This window comes from Lutra lutra, chromosome 10 (assembly GCF_902655055.1).
Source record: "Lutra lutra chromosome 10, mLutLut1.2, whole genome shotgun sequence".
In the NCBI taxonomy this organism is placed as follows: domain Eukaryota; kingdom Metazoa; phylum Chordata; class Mammalia; order Carnivora; family Mustelidae; genus Lutra; species Lutra lutra.
This window is the reverse complement of record NC_062287.1, coordinates 111,402,296-111,415,977: the sequence shown is the minus strand read 5'-3', so window position 1 is coordinate 111,415,977 and position 13,682 is coordinate 111,402,296. Positions and strand designations below refer to the sequence as shown.

At 57.6% G+C, this 13,682-nt stretch overlaps 2 protein-coding genes across 10 annotated transcripts in view; one reads left to right on the top strand and one right to left on the bottom strand.

Annotated features, from left to right (window-relative positions):
* CTTN (cortactin) overlaps positions 1-8,576 on the bottom strand; it is a 31,466-nt gene extending 22,890 nt beyond the window's left edge. For 3 of the 9 annotated variants that reach the window (XM_047691499.1, XM_047691503.1, XM_047691506.1), the window contains exons 1-5: positions 8,457-8,576; positions 4,515-4,609; positions 2,611-2,697; positions 2,431-2,504; positions 599-728 (exon numbers count right to left, since the gene is read on the bottom strand). In XM_047691499.1, coding sequence (XP_047547455.1) covers positions 599-728; positions 2,431-2,504; positions 2,611-2,697 — 291 coding nt within the window. In that variant the 5' untranslated portion in view covers positions 4,515-4,609; positions 8,457-8,576. Of the gene's footprint in view, positions 1-598; positions 729-2,430; positions 2,505-2,610; positions 2,698-3,261; positions 3,361-4,514; positions 4,610-8,456 lie in introns of all 9 variants that reach the window. The other 6 variants (XM_047691504.1, XM_047691507.1, XM_047691508.1 and 3 more) reach the window with 4 other exon arrangements.
* LOC125079903 (basic proline-rich protein-like) lies at positions 6,881-9,319 on the top strand. Its single transcript, XM_047693623.1, has 3 exons — positions 6,881-6,928; positions 8,038-8,640; positions 8,924-9,319. The coding sequence occupies exons 1-3, from the start codon at positions 6,881-6,883 to the stop codon at positions 9,104-9,106; spliced, it is 834 nt and encodes a 277-aa protein (XP_047549579.1). The 3' UTR covers positions 9,107-9,319.
* The last annotated feature ends 4,363 nt before the right edge of the window (positions 9,320-13,682 follow it).

The window sequence follows — 13,682 nt, the reverse complement described above, 5'->3', positions numbered from 1 at the left end:
TCCTTGCTCCCTCTCAGGGACACAGAAGATGCAAACTGCTGACAAAGCCTGATCTGTTCAGTCAACAAGGCTGACACCATGTCGCCAGGTTCCTGAACTCAACCAGTGACAGCTCAGGAGAGGCTTGGCCACTGTTCTCAGAGGAAGCGATCTTGCCTGGCCCTTGTTTCACGGAGCGCCAGACTCCCACGTGCAGTTCATCACGCACGACAGATGTCAGCATACCTAGGGGGCTCATCGTTCGCCTGCGGCGTGAAACCAGGGCACCCCCAGATTTGGTCCCGGTCGGCAGGCCGGTCCAGGTTAGGCGGCAAGCTGAAGGGCGTGTGGCGGTCACGGCAACGCCAGCAGTCAAGAGGCTTCTGGGCTCTGTCTGGGTCCCGGGGCAGACCGCCCTACACGTCCCCATACCCCAGCAACCGTGAGACCCTCCAGCAGCTTCTGAAGAGCGGGAGTCAGGTCAGCCAACAGAGGATGACTTCTGGGCAAACCCCAGCTCCAAGACACCAACTGCAAACGTTTAACCCAAGGAGGTCAGAGCCCCTTCTCGGCCGACCACGTGCGAGCCGAGAACAGACACGCAGCGGCCGCACATCACCTTGTCCATCCTGTCCTGCTCCACGCCGAACTTCCCTCCGTAGCCGTGAGAGGCTTTCGGTCCCGTTTCAAGCTCCTTCTCCTTGAGGGTCTGGTGTTCTTGAAAAACGTTCTCTCTCAGCTTGTGTATGCTTTAAGGGAAGAGAGGAAATGAAAGCAAACCAACGGAACAGAAGTACACCCTCGCCTTCGAGGAGGACACACGAGGACGAGAGACGTCACCTTCGTACCCCTGTGATCTCGTGACTCTGGCCCCCCAAGTCCCCGACTTGATCACACTTTCCTGACTCCTCCGCCAGCCGGCCCACCTGCTCCAGCAGCTTAAGCTTAAGGGGGAAAAGAAACCAATGTGCACACCTACAAGGCATCCCAAACCCCCCGAGTAGCTACCCCGAGACATGGACCTTCTCTCAAACGGAGAAAAGGTTCTGCTTCATCAGGTAACAGCACCAGGAAAAGCAGTTCTGTGAACGCCACCCACGGCAGAAGGGGAAACAAAGTCAGCAGTCCCTTACCCCAGACATGCTGAGGACACTGGTCCAAGACAGTGAGGCAAAACATTTCAACAGTGTCCCTTTACTTGAAATACTCCAGCTTTGGAAATATTCAAAAGTGAAATGAAAGACTTTCAGATTTATCATCCAAAGCCACTTTTTACCAGAAAATACTGGGGATCATCAAACAGATCACAAGCTGTGGTCAAAGCCTGGCAGGTCAGGGAGTATCTACAGCTGTCCCCATCAGACCACAAAGTGGCACAAACCCGCCCCCCTCAGGAGCAGGAGGAAGAACACTGCTCCTCACCCCCGGAAGGACCCCAGGGCCCCTGGAACGGTCCCGGAGGCTGCTCCACCAGAGAATGCTGGCGATGGCCAACAGGTCTCAAAGCCACGGGAACAGAGAGAACGAGAAGAACGGGTGACCTAACCCACTGGGGAGACGGCCTGACGCATGACGCTGCTGGCTCCCCTCCCGGCAGGCCCGGGGACCTCCCTCGACGTCCTCCTGGGGCTTCTGTGGAGGGTGCGGACCCAGCAAGTCAGAGAGACTCGTGTCTAAAATGCCCACACCACGGGCTGCATCCTCTTCTATGGATGATTTACCGACTCTCTCGGCCAAGAAGGGCTCATCTTCCTGAGAGAGAGTGGGGCCAAGCAGGACCAATGGTGCAAACGGTCCCAGGGGTCACCCGGTCAGGGATAGTCCTTCACGAACAGGGAGCGAGAGGGATGTTCTGAAGCCAGTGAGGCCTACGCAAAAGTCTGAGCACATTTTAAAAGTCGGGTTTAGCTACACTTCCTGACAAGGAAACACCACCCAGAGAGGGAACAGGTCAAGACAGGGTCGAGTCAGGACCAAGGCCACGTTCTCCTACAATGGTGATCACTCAGTTCCCCTATTTTGGGCTTTTCGCGAGAACACAGTGCTTAGAATCCAGGACCCAAAGGCCCGTGATAAAATAGTAAAACTGCAATAGTCACGGCAGGGGTGGGGCGGTGTTTCAGGTCTAAGGCGTGAATTTCAAGGACACTGTGCGTGTCAGAGACGGGCTACTGGCAGAGGGGACGCAGGGGACCACGTCCTCCGGCGAGAGAGTGGACACCAGCATTGCAAGTGAAGGACTCGTCCGCAGCAGGAACTTGAAGTCGCTGCATCTGTGAGCTCGCTCACACACACACATACACACACACACGCAAAAGTACATCACCGTGTCCTACCCTCGTCTCCCACACTGAATGGAGGGAGGGACTGCGTGAGGGACAGAGGCCAGGGCCCCCGGCCCACCTGCTGTCCGCTTTTCAGGGGACCGTTTTCACACCAACAGGCTCTTACTTGATGTGCTCCTGGTGCCCAGACCCCTTCACGGTTTTGGCCCCCCATCTCTGCTCTTTCTCACTCACGTCGTTCTGAAAAGAAGAAAACATGATCAGCGGACTCCCCACGACCCTGGGGACGCGCGGAGGAAAGCCGCTTTCTGGAGCAGTACAGTGGCAGCGGGATGGAGGCTCGTACCACAAAGTCGGGGTCGGTCTCCCAGTCATCGGCGCCCCCGTCGTCCTGGGTGATGGACACGGCGTGGCCTGCCGAAGCCTTCCACATCTGGAAGAGCAGTGCGCGGGGTCACGGGGGCTGAGCAGGCGGCCCCCGGCACCCCAACTGCAACCCGGCTCAGGGGTCGCCTGCCCCGCGTGGACCCCAACACGAGAAAGGAAGGAAACAGAATACTGTGTTTCTAGCCCTGTTCTCAAGGGGCATCTGAAACAGGCGTCAGAACATGCCGCCTTCAGTTCAAGTGAGAACATCTTCGGGAAAATAAAAATGTCACGCGTGCGCTTACGTCGTGAAGAACCCGTCCCTCCCGCAAAGAGAAAAAAGAAGGAAACCGACTACCCGTTTTGCTTTCTATTGCTTAGTGGACATGCAAGTGCTTCCTTAGCTCGGCCTCTGGCAAGTGAATAAATGTTCCACGTGATTTACGAGGGTCCCTCACCATCTACATGGGGACGCAGCCAGGACGCGAACTGCCAACCTTTCCTGCCCCAGGCAGCCCCGAGGACGGGAGGTGGCCTTTCCGCCCCAGCAACGGTTTCACCTGGCACAGAGGATGACGGCTTCACGGCGGGGCAGCAGAGGCTTTTCCTAACCACAAAGGTAAACTCTAACCTTTCAACCTTTAATGGTGTCAAGAGAAAACGAGGTCTGAGAAGAGCGGACCCATCTTCCCCAGAAGATTTCATAAAAGTCCCCCGAGCCAGGAAGCACCTGGGAGATTATTTTAACTCGATCAACCGAAAGCTTCTGTGGCTTGAACTCAAACAGGACAAAAGCCCCTCAGGAGCCCGAGAACCTCCCGTCTGGATCCACCCCTGACCCCAGCTCTGCTGGGCCTCAAGTCCAAACTCAAGGTGGTAGTGAGGGGCGCGTGACAGCACTCTCAAGTTCCCAGATGCGACTCCTGTCACTGTCACCTGAGCCAAGAAGTTTGCTCCTGGGTAAGACAGGACCAACGCAGTCCCTTCAAGGCCACCGCAAACCCTGCTCTCCTCTGTCCGGCTGTCCCAGGCACAGCAAGAATTTCCCAGATATAATCTGCTTTTGACACGAGTTTAGTGAAAAAAACAGACTAAACGCTCAGCCCTGGGAGGAGCAACCAGATGTGCCCCGTCCCCATGCGCCCAATGACGAACGCAAGGACAGCCACCTGAAAATTCATTTGCCCCCAGTCTGCCTCTCCCAGTCAAACGTGCCCCGTATGTCACCACAGTAGAAGGGGCCACAACTGTGGGACGTCAGCTGCCCAGGGGTACAGCCACTGAGGACATGTCACACAGAAGGACAGGGTCTCTGGGGAGGGTCAGTGAGGCTACCTTTCCTCCTCAGGCAAAGGTGAAAGGGGTCATTGCTGCTGCTGTCATGGACTCATGCGGAGAACACAGCAGAGCCAACCTTCACGGGTCCTTCTGGAAGCCAGCCTCCTGGGGGGAGGGTGAGCACTGGCACCTGCTTCCTGACACCCTGCCTGGCAGCTCCTCCCACCTTCCACCACACAGATCCAAGAGGCCAGATGGCTCCTCCCAGAACAGAGAGGCTTCCAGAGACTTCTGGAACCCCCTTCTCTTTCAACCACAGGCAACACTGGAAACTGGGCCGACTCACTTTACTTATTTCTAAGTAATCTCCACACCCAAGGTGGGGGTCCGAACTCACGTCCCCAGACCCCAAGATCAAGGGTCACATGTAATTCTGATGGAACCGGCCAGGCGCCCCTTGACTTTACTTTTTAAGCAACATTTCCTCCAGAAAATGATGGTCCCCACCTCCACAGACCCAAAGGGAGAACACTCCCCCTCCCTGCCCGGGGAGCCACCCCGACAGTCCGAGGGGAGACGAGGTGAGAACGCTCACGGGGTACAAACCTTTCTTTCCGGCTGGCGACAAAAGGCTGCTCAGGGGTCCCTGTGGAAAGCCAGTGCTCCTGCGAGGAATTTCCAGCATTTGGGAGTGATTCTGTCTGCGAAAAGATGAAGGGCAGAAAGCTCAGAAGCAGCCAGTCTGGGCAGAGCCTCGTGCACAGGTCCTTTCGGGAAACTCTGACGTCCTCCCCCGCTGCGCGAGGCTTTGAAAGGAAGCCTGAAAGGAGGACGGCAAGGTTCGCAGCTGACGAACGTAAAAGCTCGACTTTCAGACACGCTGAGAAAACACAGACAACAGCAAGCTTCACAGGACTCACAGCCGCGTGGAGCTGCTTCCCCGAGCGAACGGAGATGACCGCGGCAATCGCTCGCAGACGTCTCCTGCTGGCTGCCACCCTGACATGTCTCCGTGTTTTGCTCCTTCTAAATTATGCCTCGCTCAAAACCCTAAATCCTATTACTGTGAGTTTAAGAAAATAATAACATAAGGAAAACTCTGAAGGGATCGTGTGTGGCTGGAGACAAAAGCCACATGGTGACGGTCACCGGTATGAGAAGGGGGCGGCGCTTCCGACGCGCAGGTACGGTTACCGGTAGCACAGGGATCAAGACTCCAGCGCCTCGGGCCACCACCGCACCACCTTCTCCACCACCCTCTCCCGAGACAACTCCCATGGGCACTGTACTGCCAGACATCCCAGAGCCGAGGAACCGGGTCCCCTTGCGCCTAGGAACAAGCCATTCAGAAGCACCAGCTGCCTCTGTCGGCACCCAGCCTTGTCCCACGTCAGGAACTGGACGATGATGCTTTGCCAGCCTTCCCTACACTCCCTACTGTGTTCCTGATGCTACTATTCACTCCTCCTCTCTTCTCAGTCCCCTCTGGAGACCCTAACTTCTGTAGGCTGCTTAGTACGTGCTAGGGGCTGAGGTTATTACCGTAGTCAGCGAGCACCTGTAAAAATCCACCCAAGGGCAGCCAGGGACAGACCCAAGTCCACACTTACCACCCCCTCAAATTTTTCAATTAAAAGAAAAAAATCACAACAATAACTGAGAATGTAAAAGCCTGGGTCTTTTTTTGGACCCAAAGATAATCCCTCTGGTGCCCTACCTCACACCATATACAAACACTAACCCCAAAACAGGTCAGAGATCACACAAATCTAAGCTTCCATTATTAAACTGTTGCAAGAAAACATCAGTGTAGATTTTCATCACCTTCAATTTGGCGACAGCTCTTAGATGTGACACCAGAAGCACAGGGGAGAAGAGGAAAGAACAGAGAAATTGGACAAAACTGAAAGGTTTTGCTTCAAGAGACAGCGGCAAGAGACTCAGGACCATTCCCAGAACAGGAGAAAACAATGTTTCCAGATCATATACCCGAAATAAAGAACTCAGACGACTCAACAGCAAACAGGACAATTAACCACGTTGTAAAACCAGGTGGGAAGATCTGAACAGACGTTTCTTCAACGGCTGCTGAGCTCACGACAAGATAGGAGGGAGCATCAGCCGTGAAGGAAATGCAAATCAAACGCCCAAGTGAGCTCTGAGGCTGAAATGAAACACCAGACAGTAACGAGTGAGACGGGGTGCGGGCCCCAGAGCCGCCCCAGAGTGCTGGTGCGAGGGAAAACGAGTAACAGAGCCACAGGTCGGCGAAAGGTGACACAGTCACCACTGGCCCAGCAGTCCCCACTCCAAGAGGCAGGCCCAAGAGAAAGGAAAATTTATGGCCGCACAAAACCTCGCGCGGGAACGGTCCGGCAGGATTCTTCTTTAGGGCCAAAAAGCACAAACAAGGCCAGCGCCCACGTGATGCAGCAGGTCCACGTGACCCACTCGTGCTGGAATGTTATCTGGCAACAGAGGGACCTGACCACCCGCTACAGCACGAGCGAGTCTTGAGAACATGCAAAGGGAAAGAAGCCAGACACAAACCCCCACATATCAGCCAATTTCCTTCACGTGAAATGTCCAGAACTGGCAAGTCTAGGGAGACAACCGTAGATTTGCGGTTACCTATACTGGAAGGACGGGACAGGGATCCTTTTGAGGGGATAAAATTACTCTCAAGTCGATTGTGCTGATGGTTGCACAAGTCTGAATGTATTACAAAACGACTGAATTGTTCGCTGTAACCGGGTGAATTATACGGTGTATGAACTGCACCTCAATAAAACTGTTACCAAAATACACCCCTCACCATCAACGGACCTTCCCTGCAAACGAGACACGTCACACGTACCCATCAAGACCGCACAAGGGTGACATCACTGTGCGCCCCATATGAACCGAGGGGAACATTCTATGGGACAAAGTTCTAGATGACGGGACGGAGTTGGCTTCCCATTAAGGTCACTATGGCCAGCGCAGCAGAGCAGGAGACCGAACCAGAAGGCCCTAGCTGTGTACGGCTGGCCACTCCTCACACCGCACTCCCCAGAGAAAAGTCCCTGGCGCCTGGGCCTGTTCCCCACCGGCCTGCACCCCCACAAACCTGAAAGACTAGGCCGGGGCTGGAGCCCACACCCTGCAGCCGCTGGGGATGCCTGGCATCCCGCACCACCAGGCAGTGCCGGTGCTCCCCAGCCAGTCCCGGTGCTCCCGAGGACTCAGGCCCTCCACCACGCCCTTTTTGAGCACCTCCCTGGGCTGCCCGGCACCCAAGGAAGTCTGAATCACCCATCGGAACCACTCAGACGGGCTTTAAAGAGAAGCCCCTCAAAATGACCCGCCCGAAAGTCAGGGGCAGCCACTGGGAGACAAAGGATCAGAAACAATCCTGCAGCCCCCTCCCTCTTTATTCTTATTCCGGAGCACTGGAAAGCATCCTTTAGGACTCTTCCTGCTCCGGGGGAAATCTGGGATTGGTTTTCAAAGACCGGGGCTGCCTCCAAGCACTGGGGCAGTGACTCACCCCACGGTCAGAGGGAGGCAGGGACAACAGGCGCCTGTCCAAGGCACAGCCCTTCCCAGCCCTGGGCCCGCTCCAGAACCTCCAGAACGCAGGGGGTTAACCCCTGACAAAGCACAGCGGGGCCAAGTCCACGCAGCCCAAATGGGGCGCTGGCAGGGCGGTCTCTGGGAGGGGACGCCCACTCAGGATGCCTCCGGAGCTGCGGTCAGCGGAAAATGGGATTCCTCCCTCAGAGGCCCCACTCCCCCACAGATTCCAGTCTCAGGAAGCCCTGTCCCCTCTTCTCCCGACCCTCCAGCAGGGCGATCGAGCTCCCATAATATTCAAGACACGGAAACAACCAGCCCAAAAGAACCCTTCTGGTGACTTCCAACACCCCCAGAGGAGGGGCTGCTCCAAATTTAGAGCCTCTCGACCAGCCGCAGCTGCGCGTGTCGCTGCATTCCCACTGACCTGATTGCAGAACTTCCCAGTAGGTGCCCCCGACTCCGGCCCCTCCCCGCCCGACCCCGGCCCCTCCCCGCCCGACCCCGGCCCTCCTCGGGCTCCAGGCCTCCCTCCCCCGCCCGACCTCGGCCCTTCCTCGGCTCTCCCCGCCAGACCCCGCCCCTCGGACCCCGGCCCCGCCCCGCCCGACCCTGGCCCTTCCCGGCCCCTCCGACGCGGGCCGACCAGACCTCGGCCGACCCGACCCCGGGCAGACCCCCGGTCTCCGTCCCTCGCCTCTCACCCACTCCCCACCGGGGCCCAAGCACGCCGCACTCAGACCGACGACCCTCCGGCCCCCTTTCTCCCCGCAGCCCCAGCCGCTCCCGCTCAGGGCCCGCAGCCCTCCTCTCGCAGCCCAGCGACCGGCCCGCGCCCCCCCCGCCCCCGCCCGAAACCGCGAGCGGAAGCGCGGCGAGACCGCAGCGACCGCCGCTTCCTTCCCGTTCCGGGGCTGGCGGCGCCCAGGGCAGCCGGCAGAGGAGCCGGGCCCCCCGCCCTGCAGCACGGCCGAGGAAGCCGCGCTCGCTCACCGCGGCCTGGCGTCCGTCGGTCCCGGCCCGGCCCCGGATCCGCCGCGCCCGCTGTTCCCGGGCGCCCGGCTCCACTTCCGGTTCCGCGGCGGGGGCGGGGCCGCATCCGGGTCCCGGCGAGGCCCCGCCCCGCGCCCTCCGGAGAGGGGGGGCGGCGGGTTGCGGGCGCCCTGGGAGCCGGGCGGTGAGTCTCGTCTGGCCGGAGCCGCCTCCCGCGCCCACGTGGCACCGGCCGCGCCCTCCGCCGGCGGCCGCGCGAGCTCGGCCGGAGAATGCAGGCGACTCCCCGCGGAGTGAGTGCGGGGCGCCCGCTCGGCCTGCGCTGGGATCCCTAGCACTGCCCCGGGTGAGAAGGGGAAATGCGCCAGGCCAGGTGGACTCCCAGGAGGGGGCTGCAGTGGTCAGTCAGCGAGGGGACGCATCCTCGTCCACCCGTCCACCCACCGTCCTTTCTTCCGCCCGCCCAGCCACGCATCCTGCATCCTCTCCGCCCGCCCACCCATCTGCCCGCCTTCATCCATGACCCGCATCTTCCATCCACCCCCCCACCGGAGCATCATCCGTCGCCTCCGTCCCTCCTTCCGCTCTCCATTCACCCACCCGTCCACCATCTGTCCACCCGGAGAAGGCCACATATGCAGCAAGAATAGAGAGTCAGCAGGATAAACATGGACCTTGTCCTCAGGGCCCTTCCAACCTAGAAGGGAAGTCAGGTATCATCACACGGACACATAATTAGGAAACAAGATAAATGCTATGAGAAAGGCAAAAGTGTTGTGAAATTGTACTGGGGGGGCGCCTGGGTGGCTCAGTCCTTAAGCGCCTGCCTTCAGCTCAGATCATGATCCTAGGGTCCTGGGATGGAACCCCACATAGGGAGTCCCTGCTCGGCGGGGAGTCTGCGTCTCCCTCTCCCACTCCCTCTGCTTGTGTTCCCTTTCTCTCTGTGTCTGTCTGTGTCAAATAAATAAATAAAATATTTTAAAAAGGAAAAGAAAAATTGTACTGGGGAGAATTTGGGACCTTAACTCACCCAGGAGATCAGAGAAGGATTCTTTTGGGCAATTAACATTTGCATCAAGATGCGAAGGTCAGTAGAATTAAGGAGGTCTGGAGGGAAGAATTTTCCAGGCGGAGAAAACAACGAGTACAAAGGCCCTGAGGCAGAGGAACCAAAAAAATTAGGGTAGAAAAAGTACAGTGATGAAGCGTGGCAGTGGGATAAGACCGGGCCAGGTTATGTAGAGATTGGCGGGGCACAGCAAGGACCTTGGTCTTTATTCTAAAATAAATGGGAAGTCCTTAGAGGAAGTTAAGGAGAGAAGAGACATCATAAAGTTTCGATTACAATGAGATCCCTCTGGCTTCTCTGTGGGGAATCCATGGGAAGACAGGTAGGAGCCTGGGACAACCAGTTAAGGCAAACTTGTGGTAGCAGGTAAGATGGAGAGACTGAGAGTAGATACAAGAGACATTGAGAAAGTTAAATTGTCAGATTTGGATGGATTAGGGGTGGCAAAGGAGATGTCAGGTGTCAAAGGATAATTTTAAAACATAAAGTGACTTTCCTACACATATACCTGTAAAATGAACACATGTCAAAGATGTTATGTAACTTAATAATGAATGAAGCACTAAGGTGTTCCAGCTTTTCTAGGAGAAGCCAAGGGACTGCTGAAATGAATATGCAAAACCAGTCTATCCCCAGGGCAAGAGTCAACTGTATTTCACTATATTCGGCTAATTTGTATACCTACGGACAAGAATTACTTGCATTGCCGTCTGATTTCTTCAGAAGTATGAGAGAGTGTGGGCAAAAACTCTAGCCCATGGAATCAAATGATTACCAGAGGCCCCTGAGTTCTGCTGAAAAATATCCCATAATCACTTTTGTCCTTCTAAAGTCTGAAATCCTTCCTTACAAAAGGATGGCCCTTAGCCTCTGCGCACATGGTCAGACAAGGAAAAGGGAGGGAGGTGGGGTGGGGGAAGAGAGAAGCACCCAGATGGGAGGGGTCAGAGCCGGAATACGGATTTGGACTTGGTACATCGGAGGCACCATCAAGTTGAAGCTCAAGAGGGGAAGAGGCGTCTTCAGCCGGGGGTTAAAAGTGAGTAGGAAAAGGATGTAAAAAATGGTGGGAAAGGGGTCCTAGGATCAGGGAGAGAGTCAAGGAGAGGTGCAGAGATGGGAGAGAACCAGACATGCACGGGGAACAGAGGGGGTCAGAGAGAAAGAACTCAAGGGTTTCCCCTTCCATCATTACTGCAGCTTGCACTCACTGAGGACAAGAACGGGCCCTTTCACGCAAAGACTGCGGAGGTCGAGGCCCCGACGACAACCCTAGCTCCCCCACCGACTAGCTCCCCCGCTGTGGACAGCCGCAGTGCGTTTCCATGCCTCGGTCTCCCCAGCCGTGCAGCCAGCACCCGCGTCCCGAACTTGTAATATGAGGACCGAGTGTCGTTTTATGAGCCCCAGACCGGGCATGCGGGTGCCTCGTGCGTGGGCCCGCAGGTGATAGCCACAGGCGGAGGGAGTCGGTGAGGCCCGGGAACAGAGTCTTAAGCAGACATGGAGGACGCCTGGGAGGCTCGGATGGGTAAGCGTCTGCCTTGGGCTCAGGTCATGATCTCCAGGTCCTGGGATGAGCCCCCCCGTGGGGCTCCCTGCTCAGCGGGGAGCCTGCTTCGCCCCCCCCGCCCCGCCCCCACCCCGTGCTCATGCTCGGTCTCAAATGAATAAGTAAAATCTTTTTAAGAAGGCAGAGACGGAGATCCTAGAGGCTGGCCGACACCCCGCCTCCTGAGGCCTCACAGCGCGGGGCGCCTGCACCCCCGTTCGCTCGGGAGCGCGCAGGTGCTCAGCTCCGCACCCGCGGTTCCAGCTCCGGTCCGCGCGCGCACCTTGCCCGGGAGCCTCGCCAGGGGACCGCCCACGACCTCGGCCTCAGCCAGTCAGCACGCCGCACACCGCAACCCTCCGGCGCTGATTGGCTCGCGCCTGGCTTCAACCTGGCCCAATGGGGCTTCACCAGGGAATCCGGGCGCGCCCCCCGGAAGGGCCGCCTCTGCGGACGTGAGGTCCCGGCACGGGTCGCGGGGCGCCTGGGCCTCGGGTCCAGGTCTGCGCCGCCGCGGTCCGGCGGCGGCCGGGGCGCTCTTCTCCCGAAGCGCTCCGAGCCCGCACGCCCCTGGCCGCCAGTGGCGGTAACCACCAGAGTGCGGGCGGGGGCCGGGGGCCCTCCCTGGAAGGCGCGGGGCGCCCCGAGCCAGCGCGCACCTGCTGGGGCTGCTGCGCCCTCGCGGCGGGCCGGGGCCGGGCTCCAGAGACTCGCCGTCCGTCTCGGCCACCGGGGAAGGCGAGCTGTGACCCCGTCCGCACCCCTTCGGGCTGCGCTGCAGGAGCGGCCCTCCCTGCGCCCTCCAGCTCCTGGCTGCGTCGCGCCGCTGGCCTCTGACCCCTGCCCCGGACCGCGGTCCCCGAGCCCCCGCTGCCCCGCACGAGGAGAGGTGGGACTGCATTTCGGGCCCAGCGGAGTAACCCGGGATAAGCTCTCCAGCCCTCACCGAGTCCCACCTTTGCCGCACCTTTGCCGCAGGAGGGAAGATCCACGTGCAAGGGATTAGGCAGGGACTTACTGGTTTTTCCCCTAAAGACTTTGTAAAATCTCGCTGCCCAAGGTGGCGCTGGAACTCACAACCCGGAGGTGGGGAGTCGCTTCCTTCAGGGACTGAGGCAGCCAGGCGCCCCTGGATTTACCTTTTGGAGGCCACCATCCGGCCCACCACAAAGGCCCCTAAAAATGTTTTATTTTAAAGATTTACTTATTCGTGAGCGAGTTAGAGTGGGGGGAGGGGCAAAAGGAGAGAAGCAGACCCCGCTCTGCCAGACCCCTAGCCGGGCTCCCATCTCAGGACCCCCAAGATCGTGACCTGAGCTGAAATCAAGAGTCAGACGCTTAGCCCACTGAGCCACCCAGGGGCCCTGAAAAATGTTTTGAAATCAGAAGGAAAAAGATTGAAATTTTAGGTTGAAGAACGTATTTGTAGTTGCTGTCTTCATTTTGATACCAATACATTTGTAAAAATATAATTTTCCCCCAGAGTAAGGAGCCTACAAAGTGTACAGAGCCCCTGAAAATGAGAATTCTGACCAGCTCACAAGGAGCCCAAGTCCCACAGTGAAGTGAGACCTCACCCTAACCGTTAATCCCTCCGTCGTTCTGTGCATCCTGGAGAGCCCAGGAGCAGCCGTCTGCTGGCCTGGCTGGGTTCGACTCTTAGCGCACAAGTTATTATTACCAAATCTGTACACTTGAGTATTATCTTCATGCTAAGGGCTCATGGCCAAGAAATTGTTTTTGCTAAATTAAGAACAGGTTACCCAGGGGCGCCTGGGTGGCTCAGTGGGTTAAAGCCTCTGTCTTCCACTCAGGTCATGATCTCAGGGTCCTGGGATCGAGCCCCGCATCAGGCTCTCTGCTCAGCAGGGAGCCTGCTTCCCCCCCTCTCTCTCTGCGTGCCTCTCTGACTACTTGTGATCTCTGCTTGTCAAATAAATAAAAATCTTAAAAAAAAAAAAACACCAGGTTATCCACAAAATAATTGATCTCTTATTCTCTCTGTTCCAGGGACAATAGTGATAGCATGGAGGACCCAGGTGGGTCATACGGGGGTTGGGGGGGGCGGTTTGCAGCTGAAGCTTACCGTTGAGACCTCCAGGAACCACGCTCTGTGCCTCTTTGCAAGGGGACTGGCCTGGTGTCTGGGTCTCTGTCCCAGAAAAGTGTGGAGGGAGTGGCTTACAAACAATAGAAACTTCCTTTCCCAGAGCTCTAGAGGCTGGAAGTCTGAGGTCAGGGCACCCGCAGAAGTGGTGTCAGGGGAGAGCCGGCTTTCTCATTCACAGATGGCCACCTTCCCAGGGGGCCCTCTCGGACCCCTTTACAAGAGCAGTGGCATGAGGTCCCCCCCGCCCACAGGACCTGAGCACCTCCCAAAGTTGCCGCCACCAAACACCATCACATCGTGCATTAGGTTCAGTATATGAGTTTCAGGGGGACACAGCGTGCCATCCGCAAGGGCGACCTAGCGTGTCTCCCGTCCAGAGACGGATGGAGTCTGTGTCTCTAGCCTCTTGCGTCCCGCCTGGGCTTGGGACTTGTTCTTGTCAGCATAAGGGCCGGAAACAACGTGGTATGAGTCCTGTGGACAGCGTTCGTT

Bases quoted from the DNA above. Each gene is read 5' to 3' on its own strand.
- LOC125079903 (XM_047693623.1), top strand. From the start codon at position 6,881: ATGGCCAGCGCAGCAGAGCAGGAGACCGAACCAGAAGGCCCTAGCTGT. The intron at 6,929-8,037 runs GTACGGCTGGCC...TCTCCCCGCCAG, and splicing joins AACCAGAAGGCCCTAGCTGT to ACCCCGCCCCTCGGACCCCG. The intron at 8,641-8,923 runs GTGAGTCTCGTC...CCGCCCGCCCAG, and splicing joins GGCGCCCTGGGAGCCGGGCG to CCACGCATCCTGCATCCTCT.